This window comes from Crocuta crocuta, unplaced genomic scaffold, assembly GCF_008692635.1.
Source record: "Crocuta crocuta isolate KB4526 unplaced genomic scaffold, BGI_CrCroc_1.0 scaffold167, whole genome shotgun sequence".
Lineage (NCBI taxonomy): Eukaryota > Metazoa > Chordata > Mammalia > Carnivora > Hyaenidae > Crocuta > Crocuta crocuta.
This window is the reverse complement of record NW_027532406.1, coordinates 2,885,829-2,899,767: the sequence shown is the minus strand read 5'-3', so window position 1 is coordinate 2,899,767 and position 13,939 is coordinate 2,885,829. Positions and strand designations below refer to the sequence as shown.

At 37.6% G+C, this 13,939-nt stretch overlaps 1 protein-coding gene across 1 annotated transcript in view; it reads right to left on the bottom strand.

Moving 5' to 3' along the window:
* ANXA7 (annexin A7) overlaps positions 1 to 13,939 on the bottom strand; it is a 25,912-nt gene that overhangs the window by 6,331 nt on the left and 5,642 nt on the right. Inside the window, exons 2-9 of the mRNA XM_077778715.1 lie at positions 13,746 to 13,797; positions 11,551 to 11,755; positions 10,854 to 10,964; positions 9,909 to 9,969; positions 3,823 to 3,929; positions 3,514 to 3,608; positions 659 to 772; positions 267 to 437 (exon numbers count right to left, since the gene is read on the bottom strand). Coding sequence (XP_077634841.1) covers positions 267 to 437; positions 659 to 772; positions 3,514 to 3,608; positions 3,823 to 3,929; positions 9,909 to 9,969; positions 10,854 to 10,964; positions 11,551 to 11,755; positions 13,746 to 13,796 — 915 coding nt within the window. The 5' untranslated portion in view covers position 13,797. The remainder of the gene's footprint in view (positions 1 to 266; positions 438 to 658; positions 773 to 3,513; positions 3,609 to 3,822; positions 3,930 to 9,908; positions 9,970 to 10,853; positions 10,965 to 11,550; positions 11,756 to 13,745; positions 13,798 to 13,939) is intronic.

The window sequence follows — 13,939 nt, the reverse complement described above, 5'->3', positions numbered from 1 at the left end:
TCATCCCCAGCCTAAGACAAAGAGCCAAGATGATTTCTGATTCCATATAACCTTAAAAGGTTAATTTCTAATCCCTTACAAAGCTAGATCTGCAGAAATAAATCTCAATAGTGAAGACAAAGAAATTTGAACACTGAATTCTGTGCTACCCCTTTTAAAGATGGCAAGATTCCAAGCGGGCTAAATATTAAAAGGAATAAAGAATGCCACTGATAATACAAAGTGAACAATGTTCCTTCATCAATATATATTCATACTATACTCACCTGGCACATGGATACAAGTAAACGTTCAAAATGTCCTGATGTATCTGATCTAACGTCCTTTTCAAGGTCTCGTCCAAATTCTGATTGATAACATCTGACAATTTCTCGAATTTCCTGATTTGTTCTTGTGCACAAAATTTCAATCAATACACGTTCCTGAGTTCCTGCTCCCTATGTTAAATGGAGAAAGTGACAATTATACAAAAGAAAAACAAAAATCACAGAAAATAATTAAATCTTATTAGTTCATTTTGGCCTCCAGACCTAAAAAGCTGTATTTATTCAGATGATAGGATACAATGTACTGATTTAGCTGTCACTGTAAACTGCCATTATTGGTGGGGTTTTACATTTACAATAAGATAAAATATATAAAGTAAATAACATAGTACCTTCATTGCATTCCGTAAACTCCAGGCATCATAATATGTAGGTGGCATGAATAGGGCAAGGATTAGTTCTTCCATATTTCCACTTAGCTCTGATTTGAGATCTTTGATTAAATCCTGTTTAATTACAAATACAAAGTATGTGTGCTCTCCAAATTTTGCTGCTTAATTTTTTTAAGAAATATTTGGAAAAGTGAAACTGAATTGCTTTATGAAGACCAAATTTCAAATTTGTACATACTAAGAAACAAGTAAATATATACATTTAACATTTATATTTTAAAGTAGACGTACTTCATTCACTCTCCCAAGAAACAGTAACAAATTCCTACTATAGTTCCACCACTATACCAGTTACAAAGACAGATACATGAAATTAAAAATCACTCAAATTAACAAAATGATAAGCAGATATTTACTTAGTATAAGAAACTTGTTCTGTGTGGAAATAGGAATCATCATTGTGTTCCTCTGTGGAAAGATAAGGTAAACCCCTAAAAAGACATAATATAAGACAGACTGTACTTAAGTAGCACATAAATAAACAACGGAAAAAAGCTGAAACAAGAGAAGTTAAAGTGGGCTAGAAAGCCCAGAGAAAGCTTCTAGTCCAGATCTTGAAAAGTATATAAAATTAGCAAGCAAAGAGGAAGGAGAAAGATGTTTCAGGCAAGAAGGAGGAACACAAATGAGAAACATAAATATGGTTCCCAGGCTTGACTATACATTAAAATCATCTGTGGAATCTTTTGAAAAGAAAAAAGAAAAGAAAAGAAGGGAGAGGGGAGAAGAAAAGAAAAACACATTGATGTCAAAGACAAATACTCAGAGGTTCTGCATGTGTTTTTAAGTATGAAAGGAAATTATGATGCTCAGCTAAGGTTGGGAATCACCAGTATGAGGCAAGAACAAGCAAAGCCTTTTTAATGAACCAATGTGACAACCAATTTTGTTAGAGGGAAACGTTCTCATAGATTAGAGAGACAGAGTTGTAATGTTATACTTGGATCATTGCCTTGAACACAAACTAAAGGATGTGGATTTGATTCTGCATGCTGGGAGAAGCCACTGGAAACTTCGACGCAAAAAAAAAATGACATTGAAATGGGAACCATAGGCAGTATGGACTACAGTGACAAAGATACTATAGATAAGAACATTAGGGCTACTAGAATATTAAAGTAAGAATTCATTCAGGCTTGGACTTGAGTAGTGGATTTGAGATAGAAGATACATTTTTAAAAAGCCCTTTTACATATTAGATCAACAAGATAGAGCCAATAACTAGATGCTAGGACAAAGCAGTGCCTGGCATATAGTAGGCACTGAATAAGTATCCAATGACTGATAAAGAAGAATGTGGAATCAAGGACAACTCCACAGCAAGCTAGAAGGATGATTTTTTTTAAATATTTATTTTTGAGAGAGAGAGTGAGAGTGAACACGGGGGAGGGGCAGAGAGGGAGGGAGACAGAATCAGAAACAGGCTCTAGGCTCTGAGCCATCAGTAAAGCCCGACACTGGGCTCAAACCCATTAACCAAGAGATCATGACCTGACCCAAAGTCAGATGCTTAACGGACTGAACCACCTACGAATATATTTTTATTAATTAATAGGAACCTCGGAGAAAAGATGGCTAGGAATAAAAAAATATATGCTGTGAATTTAGTTTTAATTCTAAACTGATATAGAAGAAAATTCAGGACAGCATAGGACAAGCTATCCGTGAACTAAAGAAATTCATAATATGGAAAATACTTTTGTTAGATAAGTGAGTCTGATGTTGAACCCTAAAGAAAATCTAGAGTTTATGTTGCTTAATTAGCTTTAAGGCATGTGGACCTGGGCCAAGGAGGGAGGGTAAGGCAGAGTAAAATAGGTCAAGTGGGACCAACCAATGAACTTCTATCCCATTCTGAGAAAAGTAAACTAGATCCAGAGAATGCTAGGAAGTCTTAGGATTCCTATCTAAATGGCAAACCAATGCTACCTCGTCTTCCCCTTCATATCTAAGAAGAAGTAGCACTTTTTAGCCATAGAATCTTGCTGATTTTGTTACTGATCATCCATTCAGCAAATATTTTTTAAGTGGCTATTTATTATCATTCCTGTATTTGGTGCTAAAAATGTACAAATGAGTTAAGACATGGTTAGCCTGGGGGAGTTCACTGTTTTGGGGACTGCACAGTGAGATCAGTTATAGCAGAGATTTTACAAAATGCTACTGGAGAAGCAACTAAATTCTGCCCAGAGCAAGAAGAGAAACTTCACAGAGAAGCTGATCTAACCCAAATCCTGAAGAAGTTGTTTGCCATGAAGAAAAAGAAAAGGTGTTCTAGGCCAAGGGAACAACATATACCAAGCACAGAGGTATAAAAGATTGTGATGTGTGCAGGGAATGGCAAGAAGTTCCACACGGGCATAATACAGGATATACTTAGAGGGAGAGAGAGAAGTGGAAGATGATGCCAAACACCAAGAATAAGCAGGGGCTATATAAGTCCTTGAATCCCACCGTAAAGAGAAGACAGACTGAGAACCAAACTATTTATTATACTATTTATCTATTTTATATATAAAATTATCTATTATCAGTTATAATACTGTGGTCATAATCTGTTTTCTACTGAGCATCTATCACATATCAGACATAGTATGAGGTATGATTATGAGATGAATGATTACTCCAGAATTAGAAAGTCTTTTAAGAGAAATACATAGCAAACACACCATTCTTGGGGTCTCTGGAGTCTGTCTCTACTTTATATCACCAGTACTAATAAAAAGATAGTATCCAACCTCACATAAAGGCAGAATCTACAAGGCCACTGCCAGAAAAGAAAAAAATATAAATACCTTGCCATACATGGTCTTAAAAGCTGCTTTAATTTTTTGCCTCTGATCATTGGAACGGTTGGCCACAACACTCACAATCGCCTGCTCGTCTGTCCCTGGAAGAACCATATATGTTTAAGTAAGGATGAAGTCTGTGCTGGGTACCCCTTGAGGACATCTCTTGGTTGCTTTACAAGGTGACTGGTGCCAGATTAAATTAAGGTATGTGCACAGGTGGACACATAAACTTGATTAATAATATAAAGTTTATTTTTACTTTAGATTCAATCACTAAAAATTATAAATAAGATAAAAACCTGTTTTCCTTACCAAAACCCTTCATCGCTTTCCGAAGAATTTCTGCATCTCTCATGGCATCAAAGTTGGCAGCTGGTTGGATTGTACCTTGAGTTCCCTGAGTCACTGAGGCAGGCTGAAACAAGAAGCATAAATTCTAAGTCAGTTACTGTAGTAATCCTTTCGTAATATAAAAATACATCAAATTACCATGTTGTACACCTAAAACTAATACAATGTTATATGTCACTTATACCNGTAAAAATGTCCAACTTCTTTAGTGAAAGAAATATAAATTTTTTAAAATGCCATCAGGATTCTCTGCTGACAAGACGACAACTTAAGACTTCCCCAGTTATCACTCTTAGGCAAGGAGGCCATGTTTAAGTTTTAGGATAAAGGATATGGGCATTTTATTTTCAGGACTCATTCTCGAACAAGCAAGAAAGACCTATCCCCTTCCTGTCAAAAGACCACTAACTCCAAACTTTCAGGAGACAAAAAGTTAAGCTTGTGATATCAGTCAATCTTCCTATTCCTAAATCTCCTTCCCAGTAGGAGGGAAAAAAGATATTGATCCCTGGATAGTGTGAGATGAACAGCAGTGTCTGACTTAAAGACAATAATACAGGGGAGGCTGGATGGCTCAGTCAGTTGGGCATCTGACTTCAGCTCAGGTCATGATCTCATAGTTTGTGAGTTCGAGCCCCGCATTAGGCTCTGTGCTAACAGCTTGGAGCCTGAAGCCTGCTTCAGATTCTGTGTCTCCCTCCCTCTCTAACCCTACCCTGTTTGAGCTCTGTCTTTCTCTCTCTCAAAAATAAATAACAAGCATTAAAAAAATTTTCTTTTAAAGAGCACATGCACAATAACTACAGTTAACATCACACTTCAAAGAGACTGGATGGTTTCTCTCTTAGATTGGTAACAAGGGAAAAATTCCAAACTCACCACTCTTATTCAAAATAAATAGACAGATAAATAAGTAAATACAAAAATATAATAAGGGCTTTAGTTAAGTGGACCTTGAATTGCCCAATGAGGTTTCAAATAACCAATATAATTTTGGCAATATGTTTCCACAGGCCTTCATTATCAAACATGAAATAGAGGCGCCTGGGTGGCTCAATCAGTTAAGTGTCCAACTTCAGCAAAGGTCATGATCTCACAGATCAGGAGTTCAAGTCTCACGTTGGGCTCTCTACTGTCAGCACAGAGCCCGCTTTGGATCCTCTGTCCACTCCCCTCTCTGCCCCTCCCCTGCTCATGCTCTTTCTCTTTCAAAAATAAACAATGAAAAACATGAAATAAAACATTTTGTAATAAGAAAAGCACAAAACGAAAACAAGCAATGACTAGACATTCTGGGTGGTAGAACATTCTTCATTGATTATATAGGAAAGAAACCAGAAAGCAAAACAGGGACTATAGTTTAAAAATACAAATTGGGGTACCTGGATGGCTTAGTTGAGTGTCCGCCTTTATTTAGGTTCAGGTCAGGATCTAATGGTTTCATGGGTTTGAGCCCTTATTGAGCTCTGCACTGATGGCGTGGAAACTGCTTAGGATTCTCTCTCTCCCTCTTTCCCTCCCTCTCTGCCTCGCCCAACTCATGTTTTCTCTAAATAAATAAACTTAAGAAATTTTTTAAATAAAAAAATAAAACAAATCTATGGGGAAATTTAAAAATCACTATGACAAATACACAGTAATAATGGTTTCCAGAGAGAATCATCAATGGATGCTAAAACTGGTGAGTAAAAGTACAATGAAAACCCGGATATTTATATAGTTTGTACCTAGCAGACACAAGTGATCAAAATTAATCATTGCCAATAACAGAATAAGCCAACAGTAAGTGCCTCCTGATATAATAATGCACTGGGGATCCAAGATCATTTCTGTGTTACTCCTAATCAAAATGGCCAAACATGAATTTAATCATGAGGAAATAAATATCAGACAAACCCAAACTAAGGAATTTTCTACAAGATAACTGGTAGTACCCTTTAAAAGTGTTAAGGTCATAAACAAAAAAGACAGAATTGTATCAAATTAAAGGCAACTTAAGAAGGATGCCTGGCTGACTTAGTCAGTAGACCATGTGATTCTTGATCTCAAAGTTGTAAGTTCGAGCCCCACAGTGGGCAGAGATTAATAAAACAAATGAAATGAAATTGAAATTAATATTAAAAAAAACAAGAAAACTTAAGAGACAGGACAATGAATGCAGTGTTTCATCCTGGATTTGATCCTGAACCAGAAAAAGACATTACTGAGACAAATGATAAAATCTGAATAAGATGTATAGTTTGGGTAATAGTATTATATCAATGTTATTTACTGCTTTTGATCATTTTGTTGTGTTTATATGAGAAGTTAACACTGGAGGATCTGGGTAAAGGGTATTCAGGAATTCTATAACTTTTATACCTTTTTTTAAGTCTGAAATTATTTCAAAATTTTAAAAAATTTTAACGCAGCTAGGAAACAGTAAGTTTTCTTTTTTCTTTTAATGTTTATTTATTTTGAAAGAGAGAGACAGAGAGAGAATCCCAAGCAGGTTCTGTGCTGCAACTCAGAGCCTAATGTGGGGCTCAAAATCACAAATCATGACATCATGGCCTAAGCCACAATCAAGAGTCAGACACTTAACTATTGAGCCACCCAGTCACCCCTTCAATAGTTTTCTTAAACTATTGAAATCAGGGCTTAAGAGAGATGGGATGAAGTAAGATGATATCCCACTACATTTTTTAAACTGAATTTTAATAATATATTTTATTTAACCCATTATCTCTAAAATAGCATTTCAAGATGCATCTAACACCATTCCAAAATATAAAATGATTCAATTGCTTTGTAGGCAACTGAAACTGCATTTAAAAGTTATTTACACCCACTGAATACAGCAATATGCCAGCAACTGTGGAGTAAAGTAAATGGGGAGAAGAGGACCAGACCATCTTTTAGGCCTAAACATTTTTGGGGTCAATAATTTCTCCCACTTACCAATACTCTCACACCAATGTTTTCTTCTTTCTAACAACCATCCTGCACTGGTTCCACCATCCTGCACTATAAAGCTTCTAAGCCAAGAATGTAAGCAGAGAACTAACAAATGACAAATATTTGTATAGTGCCTTTAAGAAAAAAATGAAATAATTCTACTTGTAGCAAATACACAAATATAAATCTTTTTTCAACATAAGCCTTTACGTGAACCTGATGGTATTGTGAAACTAAGGTTTCCTTTGATATAACCACCTTCATTAAAACTCTAAGTAGGGCAAAAGCCTTTGTTTACAATACACTGGACTAGACAGTAAGAGAAACTAATCTTCAAATCTATGATTTGATGATCATTTTCTGTCATTTTTTTTTTTAATGTTATTTATTATTGAGACAGAGAGAAACTCAGCATGAATGGGGGAGGGGCAGAGAGAGAGAGAGAGGGAGACACAGAATCTGAAGCAGGCTCCGGGCTCTGATCTGTCAGCACAAAGCCCAATGCGGGGCTCGAACCCACGAACTGTGAGATCATGACCTGAGCCGAAGTCAGACACTCAATTGACTGAGCCACCCGGGCACCCGTCATCCTCTTCTTTCTTAAAAACAAAAACTACTCCATTTTTCATCTTTGGGAAAAATGGATTTGTTTTAATCTTTGTTGAAAGTCTAAGTTTGAAGTGAATCTTCATCAAAAATACTGTCATTCTCCAGGCACTATATTGAATTAAAAGAAATCAGAGTCCATGTTCAAGAGGTCAAAACTCAAACTAGGGAAGATTTCTTAGCACAACCCATTGATAAAAACAGAATTGTATCAGGAGAATCACCTGGCCCAGCTGCCCAACCAAGACAAAAATTTCCATCTTCCTACACACACACACACACACACACACACACACACCCACCCACCCACCATCTACCAGAGGACTTTTGGTGATAGGGAGCTCATTCCTCATAGGGAGCCTGTTCCATTCCCATCTAAAAGATATTCCAAAATTTACCACTCTGTTAACTTCCACTTACTGGTTCTATCTTAAGGTAGTGATTGTTACACATGAGTTGCATATGTATGTTTCATTTTTGTGTTTTATGTTTGAAAATCTTTTTTTTTTTTTTTTAACGTTTTAATTATTTCTGAGACAGAGACAGCATGAGCAGAGGAGGGTCAGAGAGAGGGAGACACACAATCTCAAACAGGCCCCAGGCTCTGAGCTTGCTGTCAGCACAGGGCCTGACGCGGGGCTCAAACTCATGAACTGTGAGATCATGACCTGAGCCGAAGTTGGATGCTTAACAGACTGAGCCACCCAGGCACCCCAAAAATCTTTTTTTATACTTAGTCATAAAATCCATGTCTCTCAAACTACATGCATACTTAAGTTAAAATAAAATCAAAATTCTCATACATGATTAAAATAGCTACAGATACATAATATGATTAACAATCAACTTCAACAATTAAAGAAGGATTGAAAGCAATTCCCTATGTGCTTTGGAGGAATATCATTTATAGTACCAGCAAAGCAGCATTATGTCACAGGGAGACCATTGGTCTGGGAGTCAGAAGAGCTAGTTCTAGTCTCAACTTAGTCTTTTACTAGGTGTGTGGCCTTGGACAAATTTCTTAATATCTCTGGAGCTCAAATTCCTCAAATCAAGAAAGTAAGCCAGAAAATAGCTAAAGTGTTTTTCTTTCAATACTTTAATCCCTCTCCCATTTCAGCTGAAAATAAGCTTGATACGGGGCGCCTGGATGGCTCAGTCGGTTAAGCATCCAACTTCGGCTCAGGTCATGATCTCACTGTTCATGGGTTCAAGCCCCACGTCCGGCTCTGTGCTGACAGCTATCTCAGAGCCTGGAGCCTGCTTTGGATATTCTCTCTCTCTCTCTCTCTCTCTCTCTCTCAGAAAGAAATAAAACAAAAACATTAAAAAAAAAAGCTTGATAATGCTAGATTTTTATAATTAAAGAGTATGGAAATAAATAAGAAAATCAAGATAAAGCATTAAAGTATACTGCTTGTGTTCCTTGTAACTTGCATAAGATGTAAATTTAAAAAAACCACAATATTAAAATAAGGGGCTATACAGAGATGAGGCAAAGACTTCATACATGGGAGACGTAGGGCTATTGAAAAATCAATTCAACATATATTAATTGACTACTATGGTCAGAGCCCTGCCAAGCACAACAGGGACATAATGATGAGACAGATACAGTTGAGGGGCACCTGGGTGGCTCAGTCAGTTAGGTGTTCGACTTCTGCTCAGGTCATGATCTCAGGGTTCGCGGCTTTGACCCCTGTGTCGGGCTCTGTGCTTAGAGCTAGCTCAGAGCCTGGAGCCTGTTTCAGATTCTGTGTCTCCCTCTCTCTCTGAGCCTCCCCTGCTCACGCTGCTCTCTCTCTCCTAGAAATAAAAAAAAAAAACATTTAAAAAAAAAAAAGAAAGAAAGAAACTAAAAAAAAAAACTTAAAAAAAAAAAGACAGATATAGTTGAATCCTTTAAGGAAGATGTGAAAGATCAATACATGAGAAATTAGAAAGTAAAGAAGGCACATACAGGGGACACACAGGCACATATAGTAATTAGTAAACATTAGAAAACCTTACTCACTTCAGTGTTATAATCCAAAGAAATAGGAGAGAAAACAGGATAGGAAGGAAAGGATTCTATACTGATCTGAAAAAAGAGTGGAAAGTTATAAAGGTAAAAATAGAAATCAAAACCACACTTTATCAAACACCGCCCAAAATAACAATTACTCAGTTACCCAAGTTCATAGTTGTAACCATCAGTGAGTGAAGAAGAACTAAAACCAATGCCAAGAACCCAAGTGAATCTCTATGAAGAAGTTATGAGTATTATAACCTGTTAGAAGGGAACTATGCTTGTCTTATTAAAGTAATCAGGATACCACTTAAAGCAGATGGACCAAAGAGAGGATCAAGTCTATCAGAAGCAAAGAGCAGAATCTTAAGTGACTTTAATAAACCATATACCCTACTTCATGGAAACCTCTAATGTCAGCAAAGGAGTGGTACCCTTCTTTGGCATTATCTAATTAAACTGGACTAAATTTAAAAACAGGAGCAGAAAGAACTGACTTGGGTAAGGACTTTGTCCTCCAGGATACTGAGAAGGCATCTGCCCTCCAGGAAATCCACCTACATGTTTTAAAAAAAAAAAAAAAAAAGTACAGTAAACAGATTTTATAGGATTTAACTTTTCAAAGCAGCTTTGACAATTACGAATCTGGAAACATATGAGAACATTCACACCATGTTTATTCAATAGGATAATTTTTAATATTATAATTCACTGATCTAAAACCAACTTTGGTCACAAGAACCTTTTAAAATATTCCATGTCCTACAGTTTCCTAACAAATAATACTTTTTTTTTTTTTTTTTACCACTTGATCCAAACTAAATTCTGATTCCCTGTGGAAAGTATGGCAGGACATAGTTCTGAGGGTTTAGGAATGGTATAGGAGTGAGCACGGATGCTCCTGAAGGTTTTGGGTTTTTTTGGCTTTGTAATACTTTTTTTGTAATTGAAAAAGTGGGTCCTTATTTCCATCTTACTGATTAAACTTTTTCATCAAATTAATGCATTTAATGAAACCATGTATTTTTTTAAATATTTTTTTATTTATTTCTAGGAGACAGAGAGAGAGACAGCGTGAACAGGGGAGGGTCAGAGAGAGGGAGATATAGACTCTGAAACAGGCTCCAGGCTCTGAGCTGGCAGTCAGCACAGAGCCCGACGCGGGGCTCGAACCCATGAACCGCGAGATCATGACCTAAGCGAAAGTCGGACGCTCAACCGACTAAGCCACCCAGGCGCCCCATGAAACCATGTATTTTAAATTATTTTTCTCTCTGCCCCATTCGTCTGTTCATGCACACTCTCTAAAACTAAAAGAATATATATTTATAAAAGTACTTAGTATAAAGTTTACTGAAGACTATCACAAACATAACTAAGTTCTCTCAGGGGCAACTGAAAAATTTTAAGTAGCACACTACTGTTTTTCTCTGGTACCTACCAGGTAGTGGGACCTGTGCTGGGCCACCACCATAAGGCTGTGAGGGTGGCTGTGGATAGCCAGAGAAGCCTGCTCCACCTGGGGGGGCTCCAAATCCTTGGCCTGGAGGAACTAGAAAAAAAAGAATAAATACAGTGACAGCTCTCATGATTAAAGAGTAAACTTCAGGAAAATATCTACTAAGAAAAGTGGAAAAAATATACAATTAATGCTGTAATAGCAGTCTCTTTTGGTCTAAATTCAACTTATCAACTCTCTGTTATGAAGTCAATTAAAAAAGTTTTACTTCATTCACCTGCCTAACTTATAATAACAAAAGTGCTAAGATTTATGGCCTTTGGACAAAGCTGTCCTAAAGGCCACAATTATGCTAAGTGAAATATCATGATCAATTCTTATGATTACAAATAAGTAAACTGTTATGTATTGGTCCTTTACTACCATGAGATTTATTCTAATTCTTTTCACAACAGAATTTTTGAGAATGTTCCCAGCTTTCATGCCCCCAAGAACCTTTATCCCTCTATCTTGCCAGCTAGATTTATGGTCTTTGGTAGAGAACAGGCTAAGAGCATCTCTGACCTCATACAAAACAAGCAAGAATGAAAAGGATAAAAGACAGAGAGAGAAAGAGAGAGAGAAGGAAAAATGATACAGCAATCCCAAATCATCACTAATGCCACAATCCATTACTCACCTCCAGGATAGGATGGAGCTCCCCCTGGTGGTGGGGCACCAGGATAGCCTCCAGGGGCCGGATATCCTGCAGGGGCAGGGTAGCCCCCCGCCCCAGGATAGCCACTACTTGGGGCTGGTGGGTAGGCACCTCCTCCCACTGGAGGAAAGCCAGTAGGATAAGGATACTGACCCGGAGGGGGAAAAGTTGACTCCTGACCTGCAGGCTAAAAAACCAGAAAATTTTTCATATGAATGTAATCACAGAGAAACATGACCCACCAAACAAATAGAGGTAACTGTTAAGGCCTAAATTTTCTTTTATACAGTACAAGTCCCATTAAAAGTCTTGGTATCTTTTACTAGTTTACCTGTACACTAGTTTGTCAAGACACCTGTTTTTCAGAACTCAGTTACATTTAATTCTACCTGTGTCAGACAAGAGGGGTCTGCTTCTCTATTTGGGAGTGAGAACCAGACTCTTCAGAAACCTCAAAGCTTCAGGAAAAACTAGCAAAGCTCATTAGTTCCTTCATTTTCCTAGCACCTGGAAATATTAGAAAGACACAGTTCTCTACCCTAAAGAGAAGAATTTATGACTCTCTTTCAACACACCTGAACCTGTTGCATAACAGGAACAAAAGAGTGACCTGAGTCAACACAGGGTGTGACATTTGGAGCCTAGTTCAGACTAGACAATGTCTAAGAGTGGCAGAGACTGCTACATGTTCACTAAACTTTCTCACCTGGACACAAAGCTAGACTACCTTTCCCAGACCCCTTTGCAGTTAAGTAGGACCATATGACTGAATACTGGTGAATGAAGAGAGACAGAAGTGATGTACACCACTTCCAATCTGGCCCCTACAAACCTCCTGCCCAATCCTCTACACTCTCTTCCTCTTTTCCTTCATCTGCCAGCTGGAAGCTGAGAATCTAGTGGAGGAATCCAAGGTACTAGAGAATGATAAAGCCAATATGTGGAAAGGAGCCTGGTAACCTGAAAGACTACATGGAACAAAATCTCCTTGATACCCCACTCACCTCCTCAGCCTCCCGCCCCCTGCCACCGACTTCTAGGAGACTAAAGTAAGCAAGAAAAGAGTTTTTATTGTGTTATGTCACTCAGATGTTGGGGTTGTCTGTTTCAGAAATTAGTCTATAATGACTGAAATGGTAGCTAGAGTCCAGTTTAGTATATAGGGGCCTAGGAACATATTCATAATTCTCTTCTCTCCTATGATAAATTCAGGACAGCTATATATTCATTTTACATAAGTGTACACACATTATCATTAATCTGCACAGACCTCTCTTTCTATTCTCCCATTGTTAGAAAGAAGCCTTATACACTTATGAATATAAAATTGAAATGCTAATTCTTAAATACCTCAGCTAGGAGTTTAGTCCTCACAGTAGAGACATCAACAAGGCAGAACTTAGTAGCACATTTATAAAATGTACTCCAAATACTAGAAGTTATCAGAACTACTAAAGCAGAGGCCTCTAATCCACTGCAATTTGTTATCTCTGAGTCAAGCACTTCTCAATTATTTTAAACCTTCTAATACAAAGGTTAAAAACCAGTGACTCATCGGATGATTTTAGCTTACATACATGTTTTATTGGTCATAAAACATTTAACAAAAAATTAATTTCCCAATTTAAAAAGTTGGGGCAATTCACATCAAATCCATGTTTCTGGCTTTACTTGAAGAAATGGAATATCTAGCAACATTAAGTTTGCATCACAGCACGGCCACATCGGGCTGAAGCTGAATAGCTGCTGGCTTTCCATAAACAAGGCAAGTGCCCTCTCCTTCCTTCCCAACTCCTGCCTTCACACACTTATTCTACTCAGTACCTCTGCCCAACTGAGTTTATGACCCCTGTTCTAACACATGTGTAAAATCTGTCATGTACTAGTCCTATATACCTGTTCCAAGTACATGAGTTATTTTACTATTATAAGTGGCAATACTTGGGGCGCCTGGGTGGCTCAGTCGGTTAAGCGTCCGACTTCGGCTCAGGTCATGATCTCACGGTTTGTGGGTTCGAGCCCCGTGTCAGGCTCTGCGCTGACAGACAGCTCAGCGTCTGGAGCCTGTCTTCAGATTCCGTGTCTCCCTCTCTCTCTGACCCTCCCCTGCTCATCCTGTCTCTCTTTCTCTCAAAAATAAATAAAACCTTAAAAAAAAAAAAAGTGGATATACTTACAGGATATCCAGGGAAAGGTGGGTAGCCTGTTGGGTAGCCTGGGTATGACATTCTGTAAGAATAAAAAATGTCCTCTGTAATTTTTTTTTACAAAGGTTAAGTCCTTAAAAGATACATATCATCAAGGGTTTTATACAAAATCTATCTTCTTCCAAAAAGAGTCTGTCAGGCATTCAACATGTGAATATGAGAGG